Source organism: Triticum urartu, chromosome 4A, assembly GCF_056163025.1.
Source record: "Triticum urartu cultivar PI428250 chromosome 4A, HENAU_Tu73, whole genome shotgun sequence".
Lineage (NCBI taxonomy): Eukaryota > Viridiplantae > Streptophyta > Magnoliopsida > Poales > Poaceae > Triticum > Triticum urartu.
Window position 1 is genome coordinate 13,614,012 of NC_141876.1, and position 17,910 is coordinate 13,631,921.

General features: G+C 49.2%; 1 protein-coding gene across 1 annotated transcript; it reads left to right on the plus strand.

Annotated features, from left to right (window-relative positions):
* On the plus strand, positions 1 to 570 carry LOC147974437 (uncharacterized). Its single transcript, XM_087519472.1, has 2 exons — positions 1 to 177; positions 268 to 570. The coding sequence occupies exons 1-2, from the start codon at positions 1 to 3 to the stop codon at positions 568 to 570; spliced, it is 480 nt and encodes a 159-aa protein (XP_087375598.1).
* Positions 571 to 17,910: the final 17,340 nt, after the last annotated feature.

A 17,910-nucleotide genomic window follows, 5' to 3' on the forward strand; every position in this document is an offset into this window, starting at 1 on the left:
ATGTCGACCTCCTCGTCAGCCCCCCGTTCCACGTGGCCGGTGTATGGTCCAGTGCCGATGACTCGATGCACTGACTGCCCACGGACTGCACCACTGAAGCGGTTGACTTCGAAGGAGGAGAAGAATGGGAACTTTGGGCGCGAGTTCGTCAAATGCGAGAGCAAGCCGGAGGGGCAGGTTAGATCTGAGTTTTCCTCGCATCCTTTATCTCTAATTTCTCAAAAAATCTGTCAGATTTGGATTTAGGTTACATGATTTCATTTTCAGATCATGAAGAAATGCCACCATTTCAAGTGGATGGATGATTACATCCAGAGGCTTCAAGGGTCGGGCTTGCTGGATTCGAGGGGGAATGCAATCAGCGAGTCCAATCTGCCCCATGACAGTGCCGCTCTGGCAGCAGCAGCGCGTCCGGAATACCCGACGGTGGTAGATGTCGAACTGAAGACGGAATTGAAGAAGATGAACAAGAACTTCAAGCAGCTGATTGAGTTGAAGAAACAATCCAATCTGATAGCTTTAGGAATACTTGTTCTAGGAATTTTTTACTTGATGGCCATCTCTCGTTAGAGATGTTTGTCTACTGTTGTTGCCACTGTTTAGCAATCCAAGTCTGTTTATCTCAAATGCAACTCTGTTTAGTGCAACTGTCGATCACTGAATGTATGCAGTTTACTGTTAAGTTTCGACATTTTCAGTTTCGGCAGAAAACAACTACCAGTTCAGTGATAGGATTATTTTGTTAGCTAATAACCTCGAGTATTGGATCATACCATAGCTCATCAGATGACAGTAAGTAGTACTTGAGCAGCACAAGGAATATACATCAAGTTCATCTCTTCTCTCTCGCACTTGCCAAACTTTTGTCCTCGAGTTCGTCAGTTCTGCTAAAAAAAACCTAGTTCGCTGGCCCAAAAAGAAGCCCAGAAACAAGCGATGTTTCTTTTTTTGTTTAGGAAGGATTGCTTTGTTCTTTTTTGTTTCTGATTGCTTTTTTCATTAATTTGATTGCCCAATCTCTTCTATCTCATTGAGGAATTTTTTTGGCTTTCCTTTATGGGTCCCTTCATTTTTTAGAATCAAAGTATTTGCAAACCGCAGTATTATTATGCCTAGCGAACCAATACTTCATGATTAGAAAAAGAGGTCTAAACCTCTTTTTTATATACTTCAAACATAGTGTAGTTAAAACTACACTTTTGACTAAAGCCAAATATCTCAAAGTATTTGATACTTCAATATTTCTGAAAACCAAAGTATTCTTTGAATACCTAAAAAATACAGAGCTCTCAAACCAAAGCCGTGTACAAATGTACAATATGTTCTTATTTTTAGAAGGCATCTATAAACACATCATTTTTAGTTTGTTTGGTTAATTTTTCCCACGCCAATTAGCCGTGTCTAAACTTGGGACAAGCAAAATACAAACATAACAAAGCATTAATATAACACACATAACTTAACTTAGATAGGGTACGGTTGCTAGGGCAACATAAGTTCTTACATAGACACCATAGATAATAGTTAACCTTACATAGATAGCTCGGGCAACACACACACCAAACTCACACTACATAGTAGATAGATAGGGTAGCTAGGGCAACACCGCCATGTCTTCACCTTAACCGCCGGCTTCACCGTCTTCTTCGCCGCCGGCTTCAGTACTCCTCCTCCTCATGGCCGTTGTCGCCGAGGTAGTACGGGAGGCTGTGCATGCGGTTGCGAGCGGGGAAGACGCTCTCGAAGTCGGTGAAGATATTATAGGTCGTGAATGCGATGAACTCGCACCCACACCAATACACCTTGCCGAGCAGGTAGTAGGCATCGAACCTGTTGGTGAAGTGGACGACGAGCCCTACCACTGGAGCGTTGGCGTGGGGACGCTGCTCCACGAGGTTGAACATGGGCGGCGAGCCCGCCGGGAGGTGGTGGAAGCCCACACGGAGGAACCCCCGTGCAAGCTCAGTGCTTCCCCTCCAGCGGGAGAACGCCCACACGCGGAGGGATTCCTCGACGACGACGTTGGCGGGGTACCGCCGTTCCGGCACGGTGGGCGGCGCTTGGAACGTCGGCCCATTGTACTGCATCTTGCTCGCTTCGCTGAGTGGAACGGCTTTGGCTTTTGGGGGAAGAAGAGAAGAAGTTGGAGGCGCAGATGGATCTGTAGAAGAAGAGGCAATGGAGGGCAGTTTAAATAGCCGGGGGAGACGAAGTGGGTACACGCGCAAACGGCCGGCGTAGATCGTGACTCAGTGCGTGCGTGAACCGATGTGATCATCAATGTGTGAACGTGAATCGATGCGAGCGTGCTTTGCGTGCTCTGCGTTGGCGGCTGCCTGCCTCCCCCTTCTGCATGCTCTGCGTTGGCGGCTGCCTACCTTCCATTCACGAGCATGCGTGCAGCCTGCGGCGTGAACCAATGCCTCGTCATATGGACGCGACCGTGCGTGCAGCCTGCCCCTTCTGCCACCGGCACGTATGCCTGCGACGCGTGAAACGACGATGTGGAGCGACTGAATCCACCGGCAACCGTGCGGCACGGATCGATGCGTGCGTGTCGGCTTGCATGCATGCAATTAGGTCTAGGTCACTAGATGCGTGCGTGGCGGTGTTCGCATGCATAGCAGGCTACATCGATGCCAAAGCCGGGCATGCATAGTAGGCTGCATCCATCGATAGCAGGCTTTTTTAATTTATTACCAACAAACTAACGGGCCCGTCCTATGAACACAAACACGGCCCAACCAGCGAAGCCACAGCCACAGTCAACAGAGTCCAACATGGCCCCACAAGCCAGTTAACGGCCAAGACGACAAACGTCTGTTATGAACATTTGTGAGAGTTTTAGCTAAGGGAATGGGGAAAAGTGAGCAAAAGTTTGAAGCGTGGGGAAAACTGAGCACAACTAAGGAATTGGGGGCACAGATGGAATAAGCCCTTATTAATATTATTTTTTTAAAAACTTTTTTTTACTTATAACAGGGGATGGGCCCCACTGCTTAGTGGCCCACTAGGTCACTGGAGCGGGTGTTTAACGGGGCAGGCGCTGCCCCGGGCGAAGGCCAAACCCGCCCAGGTGCGAGGCGAGGCCGGCGGGGCGCCGCGGGGCGCTGGCGAGGCGCGGCGGGCCGGAGCCGGAGCGGGGCGAGGCGCGGGGCTGTAGAGGCGGGGGGCGAGCGACGGCGTGCGGCGGCTTGGCCGGAGCAAAGCCGCGGCAGTGGGCGGCGGGGACGGCGAGCTGCGGCGGTAGCAGGCGAGTAGGGGGGCTAGCAGGCGGCGCAGGGGTCGGTGAGGGGAGCGAGAGGCGGGGGCTGGCTCGGCAGCCGGGCGCGCGGAGCACCACAGCGGGGGCTTCGGCGGCCCCGACCAGAAGCGGCGGGTAAGGGCGACGCGAGGCAAGGGAAGGAGGGAGCGGGCTGCGGGGCGCGCAGGAGCGCGGGCTTCAGGCGGCGTGGGACCTCGGCGGCAAAGGCGAGCGGCTGCAGCAAGTAGCAGTAGGTGCGGCAGAAAGCAGAGAGCAGCGGGAGCAGGGGCGCGGCAGCAATGGCGTCATCAACAGAAGCAACGCACGAGCAGCACATCTGCGACATGGGCAGCAACACCAGCAGTAGGAACGGCAGCTAGCGATTAGTAACAGCAGAGGGCAGGCACGCAGGCGCGCGTGCACGCACAGGCCGCGGCCAGGGCGAAGGCGGGCCCGGGAAGGAGCGGACAGGGGCACACGGGATTCGGACCAGGCATGGCGAGCCGCGAGCGTGAGCTCGGTCACAGGGGATCTGGTGTCCTACGTCGAGAGGAAAACGGGAGGGGAAGTGGGAAAACCGAGGAGAGCTCACTACGGGGAGGTTGTGGACAAGCTCGAGGGGGTTGAGGACGCACGAGGACGGCCGAAGGCGAGCGGATCGACGATGTGGACGACGATGACCGTGGTTGGGGAAGAAGGCCGATGGCAATGGCTCGAGGGCTCCGCGGTCGAGCTCGCCCTACTCCGGTGTCGGGGACGATGGTGCCCATCTCCTGGTCTTCTCGTTGCAGCTCGCGGTGGGTGGCGACCACGACAAAGATGGCGGCGCGACGGCGGTTGCGCCCAGGCGCAGACGAATCTGGGAGGGAGGGAGAGACGATCGAGGGGAAAGTGGGCGTGCTAGGGGTCGCAAAGGGGTCGATGGAGCCTTATCCATCATGGGGAAACGCGGGATGGCCGACACGCACGCCTAACGGCGGACATGGTGGCTGGATGTGTGCCACGATCTCTGTCTTGAACAGGGAAAGGGGATGACCCCCATTGGGCTGGGCCAGTGCATTGTAGCGGTTGGGCCAAAGTGAAAAAGAGACTTTTTTTATTTCTGTTTTGTATATTTCTCAGACGTTTTCCATCTTTACATTTTAGTTAGTAAAAGACTTTTGTTGTACATGAAACTTCACACATAAATTACACACAATAATTCTAGACCACACACAAAGTTTCACAACGTTTGGAAAAGCATAAACATTTGTTTTATTTTGAAAAGGCCAGTTGAATTGTTGCTAGAGTACTAATTTAATTCCCTGGGGGATTTTGGGAATTCAAATGAGGCTGGTTTCAACATGACCATGGCCAGGGGAATTTATTAGACAAAGTGAACATTTTTGCTTTACTGCTTGAAGAAATAAATATTTGAATTTATTTTTAAAATTGAATTTGAATTGGTTTTGAATCTAAGTGAGATTAGCAACAGTAACAGTGATGACTAGGCATCATTAGTAGGGGATTATTGTAGCTTGATTATCCGGGCGTTACAAATCTCCTCCACTACAAGAAATCTCGTCCTGAGATTTAAGAGGTGGAGTAAGGGGGAAGCTATAAGGACGAATGTCTGAAAGGATTAGCATCCGGTAGTTATCTCAAGGAAGGAGATTTTAGAAGCACCAGGACGTATTGAGAGTGCTATACAGAGATTCAACAAGTTTTAATCAAGTAGGCAACCAGCTGATGTCTAAAATAGGTGATGAAGGGGCTCAAAGCAGAGAAGAATAATGTTGCCTCTGATACCGAAATGAAACATGGTGAGGAAATTAGCTCGTGTATTATATACGAAACCGAGTGCCAAGAATATTTCGGAATCAAGGTTGTACAGGAGAGTCAGGTTCCGATCCTATGGAACTGTGGGTTATGGGCCCACCATGTGGTTCAAAAGTAGGAAGGGCGGTTATGTTTGCACAAACATGATAGCAAGGTAGGTCAGAGGATAGCTTGTTAGTTATGTTGGCAACAACGTTGGTACCAAGGGCGAGGGACGAAGAGAACCATTTTCCTGCTCGCAAGGCGAGGCAGGCCAATAGACAGAGTTCTCGTCCATAGGTGGCTACCGGAATGTCATCAACACTAGTAACAAGATCTTACTGACAGAGTTTGTACACCGAGGTGTTTACTTAAGCAGGGATTTATTACTGCTTAGATCATAAAATTTATAAGAGAGGTTAATCAAACCAACGGAAAGGAAAATGTGTCTATCAAACTTAACAGACCAATGGAAAGGAAAATGTGTTTCACACAAGAATTGGGAGTATATCCTTCCCAGAGAAAAGCGAAGCATGATATACATGATAGTACATTAAGTGCAAAAGCATTTAAATAAGGGGCGAGCGAAGACTTAGGATATTACCCATACAACCGTGTTTGGATAATAAATCAAGAAGCATTTAGCATTTCGCTTCAAATGTTCGTGTTGATATTCGGAATACCACAGTCATGCTTCGAGATAGCACTGATATGGTGTTTCAATTAAGGATTGGGTCTGTAGATCATAAGAGATTCAAAGGAACATTTCCAATATTATCTCGGAACGTAAGGTATAACCAAACAAAATCAGGTCTGTGTTGGCAGGGAGTCAAGATGTCATCGATGATATCACAGATCATCGAGGGGCAGGGATGGTATTTCTGGCCATGAATTCAGTTGACATCTCTGAAGAAGCCAAAGTGTTGATGGTGATCACGACAAATTTTGTCGAGAGACTCTATGAAGATGCCATCGAGTAGAAAAGGAAGGATGAAGTGAAAAGGCTATGAGAACCACGGATTCGACACAAGCTCGAAGTCAAGCTTGTTGTTCGAGGTGAAATGATAAGATGAGGAAGATCGACATAAGTTTAGCTCATCGTCGGAAGTTGCTCCGGGCATAAGGACCAGGTAGCACGGTTAGAAATAGCATGATAATGATTTAGTCGATCAGGCTAGGAATAAGATGATGGAGTATCACTTCAATTAAGAATTTACAAGAGGTAGTGCAATGACACAATATCCTCGAGATAACAGGGGGCAATACTCGAGGTAGATCAAAATAGAGATTGGGCAGATGAAATGATAGGCAGAAGACAAGTATTTTAACTTGTCCGGGAAATGGAATCAAGGAGAAAAATAAGGTCGGAACCACGATTGCAAAGAATCAATTTACAGATGCAAGATGAGCTCATACAAGGGAGCATTTGATTATAAGAGAAGCTTCCATGATAAGATCTACATCGTTTCTATGGGCATGAACACAAAGTTCAAGGTCGACTCCCACTTCTTCAATGCATAACCTTTCATTCACTCCTCGTTTTCGAAGAAATTGTAGCGCAGAAAAATTATCTGGCGAAGTACCAAAAGAGTAAGGCTCGTGAGAACTTTTGGGTTCACACAAATTATGGAAGGCATAAGTTCAACCCGTCGGGGCATCTTAGGAACATTTGCAAAAACTTTAGAGGTAATTAACTCAAGCTCGGAAGCGGAGCATGGTTGACAAAAGGAGAGGATACAATTACCAAAGGTGTTATGTATCTGGGAAAGAACGTCACGAGATTCTTTGATTATGAAGGACATTGTCGGATAATAATCCAACCAAGGATATGGCGGTCCATAAAAGATCTGATGTGAGTATCGATACTCACCCAGAAGAAGAAAGAATGCAAAGGCATCGGGTTATAGATATAACTGGATAACTTCCAAGCTTGAATACCAAGGAATTACGATTTTCAAATCAGAAGATCTGAAGCAGAGGCTCTGATCAAAAGATAATTGAGTTGAATCGATACAGATCGACAATCAATCAAGGTTTGATTTTACAAGAACAAGCTCATGTTTGGAGTGACGTCTGAGCCGGAAGGATGAATGCTAGGATCTGATTAAGGATTACGAGCATTTGCGACATATTGGATCAAGGGACTCGGAACGATAGTGACAGAGGATGTCAACGAAGATTACTAGAAATATGGAATTAACCATAATGCGAGCAAACAAGAATTTTAACAACAATAGGCTGCTGAGGATTTTCGGAAGATCGAATGGTATTTCGAAGACTTTTGTGAAATACCTAAACAATTGGGGATGAATGAATCCTCGATAATTGTGAAGAATTATTCGTACAAGTATTCAGGCAGAAAAGGAGCTGCAACATAGCAGGCACAGTGGATTCTCAAAATAACTGAAAGTATTACTAGGCATCTTGTAATAACAAGATCAACTTGGGATGACAATATGAACGACAGGTGTATGTAGTTATCCAGAGGGGTTTATCGGTGATATGGAATTGCAACGGCGAAGGGCACAAGTGTTTCGGGGAAACATCGGAGAGTATCTTCTAAATCTTCTGAAGCAGCAAGCGATCATCTGGACTGAAGAGGCTCTCCGGGAGAAAGTGGGTACGAGATCCTAATGTCAGACTTAGTAAAATGTTTAACCCGAATAGACGAGAGATCAGAGTCCCAGAGTATAGACGAGGAATAAAAGATCCTAATACCACCCAATGGCGACGTGGGCCCGTAAGCCACACATCCAAGTTAGTAAAAGTTTTTCATTGACTAGACTCAACTTCGGCCAAGGAGTTGGAAGGGGGGCTACCTACAGGCAGTCGGCTCTGATACCAACTTGTGACGCCCTCGATTCAATCGTACACTAATCATACACGCAAATGTGTACGATCAAGATCAAGGACTCACGGGAAGATATCACAACAGAACTCTAGACACAACTTAAAATAGTACAAGCTTTATATTACAAGCCAGGGGCCTCGAGGGCTCAAATACATAAGCTCTAATACACAAGAGTCAGCGGAAGCAACAATATCTGAGTACAGACATAAGTTAGACAAGTTTGCCTTAAGAAGGCTAGCACAAAAGCAACAACGATGGAAACGGCAAGGCCTCCTGCCTGGGAGCCTCCTAACTACTCCTGGTCATCGGCGGCCTCCACGTAGTAAGCATCGACGGTGGCATCTGGCTCCTGGGCTCCGACATCTGGTCGCTTCAACCGGAAAGAGGAAGAAAGGGAGAAAAGGGGAGCAAAGCAACCGTGAGTACTCATCCAAAGTACTCGCAAGCAAGGATCTACACTACATATGCAACATTATCAAAGGAAGGCTGTATATGTGGACTGGGCTACAGAAATGCCAGAATAGAGAGAAGGCCTAGTCCTATCGAAGACTAGCATCTTCAGCATCTTCAAGCATCTTACAACATCAGAAGGGATAAGAGTAGCATAAAGTAAAGTAGTAGTAGTGTTATCAACCTCGGCCAGAGATCCTTTCTCAACTCCCTGCGAGAAAGCAATCCCAGAGCCATACTATCCAGTTCTCATCTCCATTTCTCATATCCATTTCTCATCACAGTCCATTTCTCATCTCAGGTATCCAGTTCTAGTTGTATCGATCGGGATACAACTCCAAGTGTCCGTTACCGTAGGACAGGCTATTGATAGATGTTTTCTTCCCTGCAGGGGTGCACCAACTTACCCACCACGCTCGATTAACTCCGGCCAGACACACTTTCCTGGGTCATGCCCAGCCTCAGCAAACAATACGCCGCAACCCGACCTAGGCTTAATAGAGAGGCCAAGACGCCGGTCTAAACCTATGCCCCCAGGGGTCATGGGCCATCTCCCCGGGAACTCCTGCACATTGCGTACGCGGCCCGTGAGCAGACCTAGCTACCTCCCTAAAAAGGTAGGAGCTTACCAGTCCAACCCGGCGCGCGCTGCTCAGTCGCTGACGTCTATTAAGATTCGGCTGATGTATACGACGCAGAACGCCCATACTATGCCCATATGATGGTTAGTCCTATCAGGGCAGAGGCCCCTCGGATCAAATATCCAAATCGTAGTGGATTAGTAACGCGCGGTAATAAGCAGAGACTCACGAAAGATATGACCCCGTTGCCCCGTCTCGAGGACTTGCGGCAAGGGCTAGGAATGCCCGGCCACACCTCGTAATTATCTTGCGGGCACCTTCCAGGTCCGCCCGACTCCACATCACTCGCAATTAAGCTCACACGGGTACCCCTCAGGGCCAACCCGTCTTTAGTAACAGGGTCCGGTGCAAAGTCATAGTAACCATAGTAACCGTGTGTCTAACACCAAGGGGGAAAACCTTAGGAATCACCCTTGTCGGATTCCCACTCGATGTAAACATCAAGGTGAACGTAAGAGGAACCACCCTCGAGGTTCACACTTGAGGGGTTGCACGACAGAGTCGTATCGGAAGTGGTTAAGGAGGAAATCACCCTCGATGACCACGACTGAATAGCTACTCTACAGAGATCTCATCAGGAGTGATGTATGAGGTTCCACCCTCGGCACTCGATGGTAACTCTGCAGAGTCGAGCAACAAAGGGGCGTGATGTGACGTGAGGTGTCAGGGCCTGGTCTTCGATCCCGTTGATCGGGTCTTCTGATAATCCAGCGGGGCAGTCGGGTCAAGTGGGGGGTCACTGATGGGTCTCTAACCAACCTATACTAAGCAGTTTAGGATAAGCAGGTAAGGTACAACAGCAGATACAAAAGCAGGCTATGCAACAGAATAGGAGCAAACAATAACAGTAGCAAAATCTAATGCAAGCATGAGAGAAATGGAATGGGCGATATCAGTATGATCAAAGGGGGGGGGGCTTCCCTGGTTGCTCAGACGAGAAGGAGGGGTCGTCGGTGACGTAGTCGATCACTGGGGCATCAGCATCGTCACGGGGTCTACCGAAGAGAAGAGGGGGGAGAAACATTAAATACATAGCAAGCAAGTGCATAACAGGACAACAGACAGAGCTAGACGTGTTCTAACGCGGTGCTAAACGATACCGGCGAAGGGGGAAGTCAACCGGGAATTTTTCCCGGTTCCGGACCTGTGTCAGACAGATGACCGGAGGAGGAAAGTTCCATGTTCAGCATGCTAGGGGCATGTGACAGATGAATGGACTGCATATTCGGATTCGTTGTATTTTTCTGAGCAACTTTCATGTAGAAAACATTTTCATCCGAGTTACGGTTTAATTTCTATGAATTTATAAAGTTTTAAACAATATGCTGAAAATACTATTAATTCGAAAATAAACAGGAAATTGCTAGGTGTGCCCAGCCCTGCGTACACAGATTGTGCACCGAGGCTGACAAGTGGGCCAGGGGGTCCCGGTTGACCAGTCAATGTTTGACTGGTCAACAGGGGGTGGGGCCATCCTGTCATTGACTGTTTCGTTAACTAACTAGTTAATTTAGTCTAGTTAGGCTATTAGGCTAATTAACTTTAATTAGTTTAATTAAACCTAATTAACTAATTAATTATATTATATTTATTAATATTATTTTTTAAAAACTTTTTTTACTTATAATAGGGGATGGGCCCCACTGCTCGGTGGCCCACTAGGCCACTGGAGCGGGTGTTTAACGGGGCAGGCAGTGCCCCGGGCGAAGGCCAAACCCGCCCAGGTGCGGGGCGAGGTCGGCGGGGCGTCGCGGGGCGCCGGCGAGGCTCGGCGGGCCGGAGCCGGAGCGGGGCGAGGCGCGGGGCTGTAGAGGCGGGGGCGAGCGACGGCGTGCGGCGGCTTGGCCGGAGCAGAGCCACGGTAGTGGGCGGCGGGGACGGCGAGCTGCGGCAGCAGCAGGCCAGTAGGGGGGCTAGCGGGCGGCGCAGGGGTCGGCGAGGGGAGCGAGAGGCGGGGGCTGGCTCGGCAGCCGGGCGCGCGGAGCACCACAGCGGGGGCTTCGGCGTCCCCGGCCAGAAGCGGCGGGTAAGGGCGACGCGAGGCAAGGGAAGGAGGGAGCGGGCTTCAGGCGGCGTGGGACCTCGGCGGCAAAGGCGAGCGGATGCAGCAAGTAGCAGTAGGTGCGGCAGAAAGCAGAGAGAAGCGGGAGCAGGGGCACGGCAGCAATGGCGTCATCAACAGAAGCAACGCACGAGCAGCACATCTGCGACATGGGCAGCAACACCAGCAGTAGGAACGGCAGCTAGCGACTAGCAACAGCAGAGGGCAGGCACGCAGGCGCGCGTGCACGCGCAGGCCGCGGCCAGGCGAAGGCGGGCCTGGGAAGGAGCGGACAGGGGCACACGGGATTCGGACCGGGCATGGCGAGCCGCGAGCGCGAGCTCGGTCACAGGGGATCCGGCGTCCTACGTCAAGAGGAAAACGGCAGGGGAAGTGGGAAAACCGAGGAGAGCTCACTACGGGGAGGTCGTGGATGAGCTCGAGGGGATTGGGGACGCACGAGGACGGCCGAAGGCGAGCGGATCGACGATGTGGACGGCGATGACCGTGGTTGGGGAAGAAGGCCGATGGCGACGGCTTGAGGGCTCCGCAGTCCAGCTCGCCCTACTCCGGTGTCGGGGACGATGGTGCCCATCTCCTGGTCTTCTCGTTGCAGCTCGCGATGGGTGGCGACCATGACAAAGATGGCGGCGCGACGGCGGTTGCGCCCAGGCGCAGACGAATCTGGGAGGGAGGGAGAGACGATCGAGGGGAAAGTGGGCGTGCTAGGGGTCGCAAAGGGGTCGATGGAGCCTTATCCATCATGGGGAAACGCGGGATGGCCGACACGCACGCCTAACGGCGGACATGGTGGCTGGATGTGTGCCATGATCTCTGTCTTGAATAGGGGAAGGGGACGACCCCCATTGGGCTGGGCCAGTGCATTGTAGCGGTTGGGCCAAAGTGAAAAAGAGACTTTTTTTATTTCTGTTTTGTATATTTCTCAGACGTTTTCCATCTTTACATTTTAGTTAGTAAAAGACTTTTGTTGTACATGAAACTTCACACATAACTTACACACAATAATTCTAGACCACACACAAAGTTTCACAACGTTTGGAAAAGCATAAACATTTGTTTTATTTTGAAAAGGCCAGTTGAATTGTTGCTGGAGTACTAATTTAATTCCCAGGGGGATTTTGGGAATTCAAATGAGGTTGGTTTCAACATGACCATGGTTAGGGGAATTTATTAGACAAAGTGAACATTTTTGTTTTACTGCTTGAAGAAATAAATATTTGACTTTATTTTTAAAATTGAATTTGAATTGGTTTTGAATCTAAGTGAGATTAGCAACAATAACAGTGATGACTAGGCATCATTAGTAGGGGATTACTGTAGCTTGATTATCCGGGCGTTACACATCACGTCCGAGACAAGTTGACCGACTCCTGCCTGCATCTACTACTATTACTCCACTCATCGACCGCTATCCAGCATGCATCTAGAGTATTAAGTTAAAAACAGAGTAACGCCTTAAGCAAGATGACATGATGTAGAGAGATAAATTCATGCAATATGAAATAAACCCCATCTTGTTATCCTCGATGGCAACGATACAATACGTGCCTTGCTGCCCCTTCTGTCACTGGGAAAGGACACCGCAAGATCGAACCCAAAGCTAAGCACTTCTCCCATGGCAAGAAAAACCAATCTAGTAGGCCAAACCAAACTGATAATTCAAAGAGACTTGCAAAGATAACCAATCATACATAAAAGAATTCAGAGAAGATTCAAATATTATTCATAGATAGACTTGATCATAAACCCACAATTCATTAGTCTCAACAAACACACCGCAAAAAGAAGACTACATCGAATAGATCTCCACGAGAGAGGGGGAGAACATTGTATTGAGATCCAAAAAGAGAGAAGAAGCCATCTAGCTACTATGGACCCGAAGGTCTGAGGTAAACTACTCACACTTCATCGGAGAAGCTATGATGATGTAGAAGCCCTCCGTGATGACGGCCCTCTCCGGCGGAGCTCCGGAACAGGCCCCAAGATGGGATCTCGTGGATACAGAAAGTTGCAGCGGTGGAATTAGGTTTTTGGCTCCGTATCTGATTGTTTGGGGGTACGTAGGTATATATAGGAGGAAGGAGTATGTCGGTGGAGCAACAGGGGGCCCACGAGGCAGGGGGCGTGCCCTAGGGGGGGCGCCCCCCACCCTCGTGACCGCCTCTTTTATTCCTTGGAGCAGGGTCCAAGTCTCCTGGATCACGTTCGGTGAGAAAATCACGTTCCCGAAGGTTTCATTCCGTTTGGACTCCGTTTGATATTCTGTTTCTTCGAAACACTGAAATAGGCAAAAAAACAGCAATTCTGGGCTGGGCCTCCGGTTAATAGGTTAGTCCCAAAAATAATATAAAAGTGGAAAATAAAGCCCAATATAGTCGAAAACAATAGATAATATAGCATGGAGCAATCAAAAATTATAGGTACGTTGGAGACGTATCACCATATCATATGACTTATATTGATTGCATGTGATGTTTATCTTTTATGCATCTTATTTTGCTTAGTTCAACGGTAGCACTATAAGATGATCTCTCACTAAATTTCAAGGTACAAGTGTTCTCCCTGAGTATGCACCGTTGTGAAAGTTCATCATGCCGAGACACCACGTGATGATCGGGTGTGATAAGCTCTACGTTCACATACAACGGGTGCAAGACAGTTTTGCACACGCACAATACTCGGGTTAAACTTGACGAGCCTAGCATATGCAGATATGGCCTCGGAACACTGAGACCGAAATGTCGAGCGTGAATCATATAGTAGATATGATCAACATAGTGATGTTCACCATTGAAAACTACTCCATCTCACGTGATGATCGGACATGGTTTAGTTGATATGGATCACGTGATCACTTAGGTGATTAGAGGGATGTCTATCTAAGTGGGAGTTCTTTAGTAATATGATTAATTGAACTTTAATTTATCATGAACTTAGTACCTGATAGTATTTTGCATGTCTATGTTGTTGTAGATAGATGACCCGTGCTGTTGTTCCGTTGAATTTTAATGCATTCCTAGAGAAAGCTAAGTTGAAAGATGATGGTAGCAACTACACAAACTGGGTCCGTAACTTGAGGATTATCCTCGTTGCTACACAGAAGAATTACGTCCTGGAAGCACCGCTAGGTGCCAAACCCGCTGCAGGAGTAACGCCAGATGTTATGAACGTCTTACAGAGCAAAGCTGATGACTACTCAATAGTTCAGTGTGCCATGCTTTATGGCTTAGAACCGGGACTTCAACGACGTTTTGAACGTCATAGAGCATATGAGATGTTCCAGGAGTTGAAGTTAATATTTCAAGCAAATGCCCGGATTGAGAGATATGAAGTCTCCAATAAGTTATACAGCTGCAAGATGGAGGAGAATAGTTCTGTCAGTGAACATATACTCAAAATGTCTGGGTATAATAATCACTTGATTCAACTGGGAATTAATCTTCCTGATGATAGTGTCATTGACATAATTCTTCAATCACTGCCACCAAGCTACAAGAGCTTCGTGATGAAATATAACATGCAAGGGATGGATAAGACAATTCCCGAGCTCTTCGCAATGCTAAAGGCTGCGGAGGTAGAAATCAAGAAGGAGCATCAAGTGTTGATGGTCAACAAGACCACCCGTTTCAAGAAAAAGGGTAAAGGGAAGAAGGGAAACTTCAAGAAGAATGACAAGCAAGTTGCTGCTCAAGTGAAGAAGCCCAAGTCTGGAACTAAGCCTGAGACCGAGTGCTTCTACTGCAAAGGAACTGGTCACTGCAAGCGGAACTGCCCCAAGTATTTGGCCGATAAGAAGGATGGCAAGGTGAAAAAAGGTATATGTGATATACATGTTATTGATGTGTACCTTACTAATGCTCGCTGAGGGAGTCCTGGACTAAGGGGTCCTCGGGCGTCCGGCCTATTAGCTTGGGCCGGACTGATGGGCTGTGAAGATGTGAAGACCGAAGGCTGCACCCGTGTCCGTATGGGACTCTCCTTGGCGTGGAAGGCAAGCTTGGCGACCGAATATGTAGATTCCTTTCTTTGTAAGCGACCTTGTGTAACCCTAGATCTCCCCGGTGTCTATATAAACCGAAGGACTTAGTCCGGAGGGGGAATATACTCATTACCATAGTCATACAGTCTAGGCTTTTAGGTTTAGCCATCTCGATCTCGTGGTAGATCAACTCTTCTAATACTCATATTCATCAAGATCAATCAAGCAGGAAGTAGGGTATTACCTCCATAGAGAGGGCCCGAACCTGGGTAAACATCATGTCCCTTGTCTCCTGTTACCATCGACCTTAGACGCACAGTTCGGGACCCCCTACCCGAGATCCTCCGGTTTTGACACTAACATTGGTGCTTTCATTGAGAGTTCCACTGTGTCATCCCGAAAAGGTTCGATGGCTCCTTCAATCATCGACAGTGACGCTGTCCAAGGAGAAACCTTCCTCCCCGGACAGATCTTCGTATTCGGCGGCATCGCGCTGCGGGCCAACTCGTTTGGCCACCTGGAGCAGATCGATAACTACGCCTCTGGCCATCAGGTCAGATTTGGGAGCTTGAATTACGTTGCGAACATCCATGGAGATTTGATCTTCGCCGGATTCAAGACCGCGGCGACCGCTCCTGGTCACCTTGACGAACATGACCTAAATCTGTCGTTGATAGCTCCTATGACCACTCTGGCCTTAGGTCTAGAGCACACTGCGGCATCCAAGGATTGGAGGCTCAACCCCACCACAGAGGCCACTGATTCCCCGGCGTTCCGGACTTAACCTCACACAATATCTGTGTCACTGGAATTCCAGACTCTTCTCTAGTTATAAGTTCCGAACCATGTGAGCCCGCGGACGCCGAACTTGATCGTTTATCGATCTTTGAATTTAGCGCCGCAGACATCTTCCAGAACTCGCCTTTGGGCGATGTGCTAAACTCATTAAAGACCGTGTCCTTGGCAGGGGACTCGCAGCCGAACTATGTCCGGTTCGAACTAGGGGCTGATGATCGAGAATTTTGCTTCCCACCCACCACCCACTTCATAGCCACTATCGAGGACTTAACCGACATGCTTGATTACGACTCCGAAGACATCGACAGTATGGACGGCGATGCCAACGGGGAGCAAGGCCAAGACCCATCATTCACTGGACGTTGGACGACCACTTCCTCATATGACGTATACATGGTAGATACGCCCAAAAATAATAGCAGCAATGACAAGGAAAACCCAGTGAAGGAGGACCCTCCTAAGATACAACCAAAGCGTCGGCGTCAACGGCGCCGCTCTAAATCGCGCCACAGTAGAGACAACAATACCGGCACAGGAAACGACAACACTCCGGATGGTGCCGAAGACACAAAGGAGCCCGAGGAACAAACTGCCGAACAAGACCATCGGGAAGAGGGGCAAGTCAGCCCTGACGAACAGGCCATGGAAGAAGACTCGGAGGACAATAGTTACCATCTGCTCTCCGAGGAGGAGGTGAGCCTCGGCAACGAAGACTTCATCGTGCCTGAGGAACCTCTCGAGCAGGAGCGCTTTAAGCTTCAGCTAATAGCCACTGCGAGGAGCCTGAAAAAGAAGCAGCAGCAGCTTCAAGCTGATCAAGACCTGCTCAATGACAGATGGACCGATGTCCTGGCAGCCGAAGAATACGGCCTTAAACGACCAGCCAAAAGTTACCCGAAGCGCAAATTGCTACCTCAGTTCGATGATGAGGCGCCAGAGCCCGCACCAGCATCACGCAATGCGGTCGATCGGCCAGCGTGTGGCCGGGACAAAACGGCAACCCGAGCCGAAAAACAGACAGTCCCACCTCGCCGTAAAGGCAGGGATAAGACAACTCGGAGCTATACATATGACCTTCGTCAAGACCTGGACAGTAGAGCAGGACATACAAGATCGATCTACGGATCGCGAGGATGTGCCTTGACACGCGATGACGGCTACCTATTCAGACGTGACAAACCTAGTCACGCCCGGGCCGATAACCATAGACGGACTCCATCGGAGCTACGTCGTGACGCGGCTCGATATAGAGGCGCCGCACCCCCCCCCCCTTTGCTTCACCGATGAAGTAATGGACCATGAATTCCCCAAAGGGTTCAAACCCGTCAATATTGAATCATACGACAGAACAACCGATCCCGCGGTATGGATCGAGGATTTTATTCTCCACAGTCACATGGCCCACGGAGATGGCCTCCATGCTATCAAATACCTCCCACTAAAGCTCAAAGGGCCAGCTCGGCACTGGTTAAACAGCCTGCCTGAAAATTCCATCGGCAGCTGGGAGGACTTGGAAGAGGCTTTCCTCGACAACTTCCAAGGTACATATGTCCGGCCATTAGACTCCGATGAATTAAGCCACATAGTTCATCAACCCGGTGAGTCAGCCAGGAAGTTTTGGACTAGGTTCCTAACTAAAAAGAACCAGATAGTCGACTGGCCGGATGCCGAAGCCCTAGCGGCCTTTAAACATAGCATCCGCGATGAATGGCTCGCCCGCCACCTCGTCCAAGAAAAGCCAAAATTTATGGCAGCCCTCACAACACTCATGACCCGCTTTTGCGCGGGCGAGGGTAGTTGGTTGGCTCGCAGCAAAAACACAGCCAGCGAGGCAGGCCCCTCTGAGGCTAAGAACGACAATGGCAAGCTCCGACATAACAGACACAAACGCTGAAGCAATAGTGATAATACCGACGACCCTACAGTCAACGCCGGATTCAGTGGCTCCAAGTCCAGCCAGCGGAAGAAACCATGCAAGAGAAACAATCAGGGACCATCCAGCCTGGACCGCATACTCGACCGCCCGTGCCAGATACATGGCACCCCAGACAAACCATCCAATCATACCAACAGAGATTGTTGGGTTTT

Excerpts from the sequence above, each read along its gene's own strand:
- LOC147974437 (XM_087519472.1), top strand. The coding sequence starts at position 1 with ATGTCGACCTCCTCGTCAGCCCCCCGTTCCACGTGGCCGGTGTATGGT. Across the intron at positions 178-267 it reads AGAGCAAGCCGGAGGGGCAG|ATCATGAAGAAATGCCACCA; the intron begins GTTAGATCTGAG and ends TTTCATTTTCAG.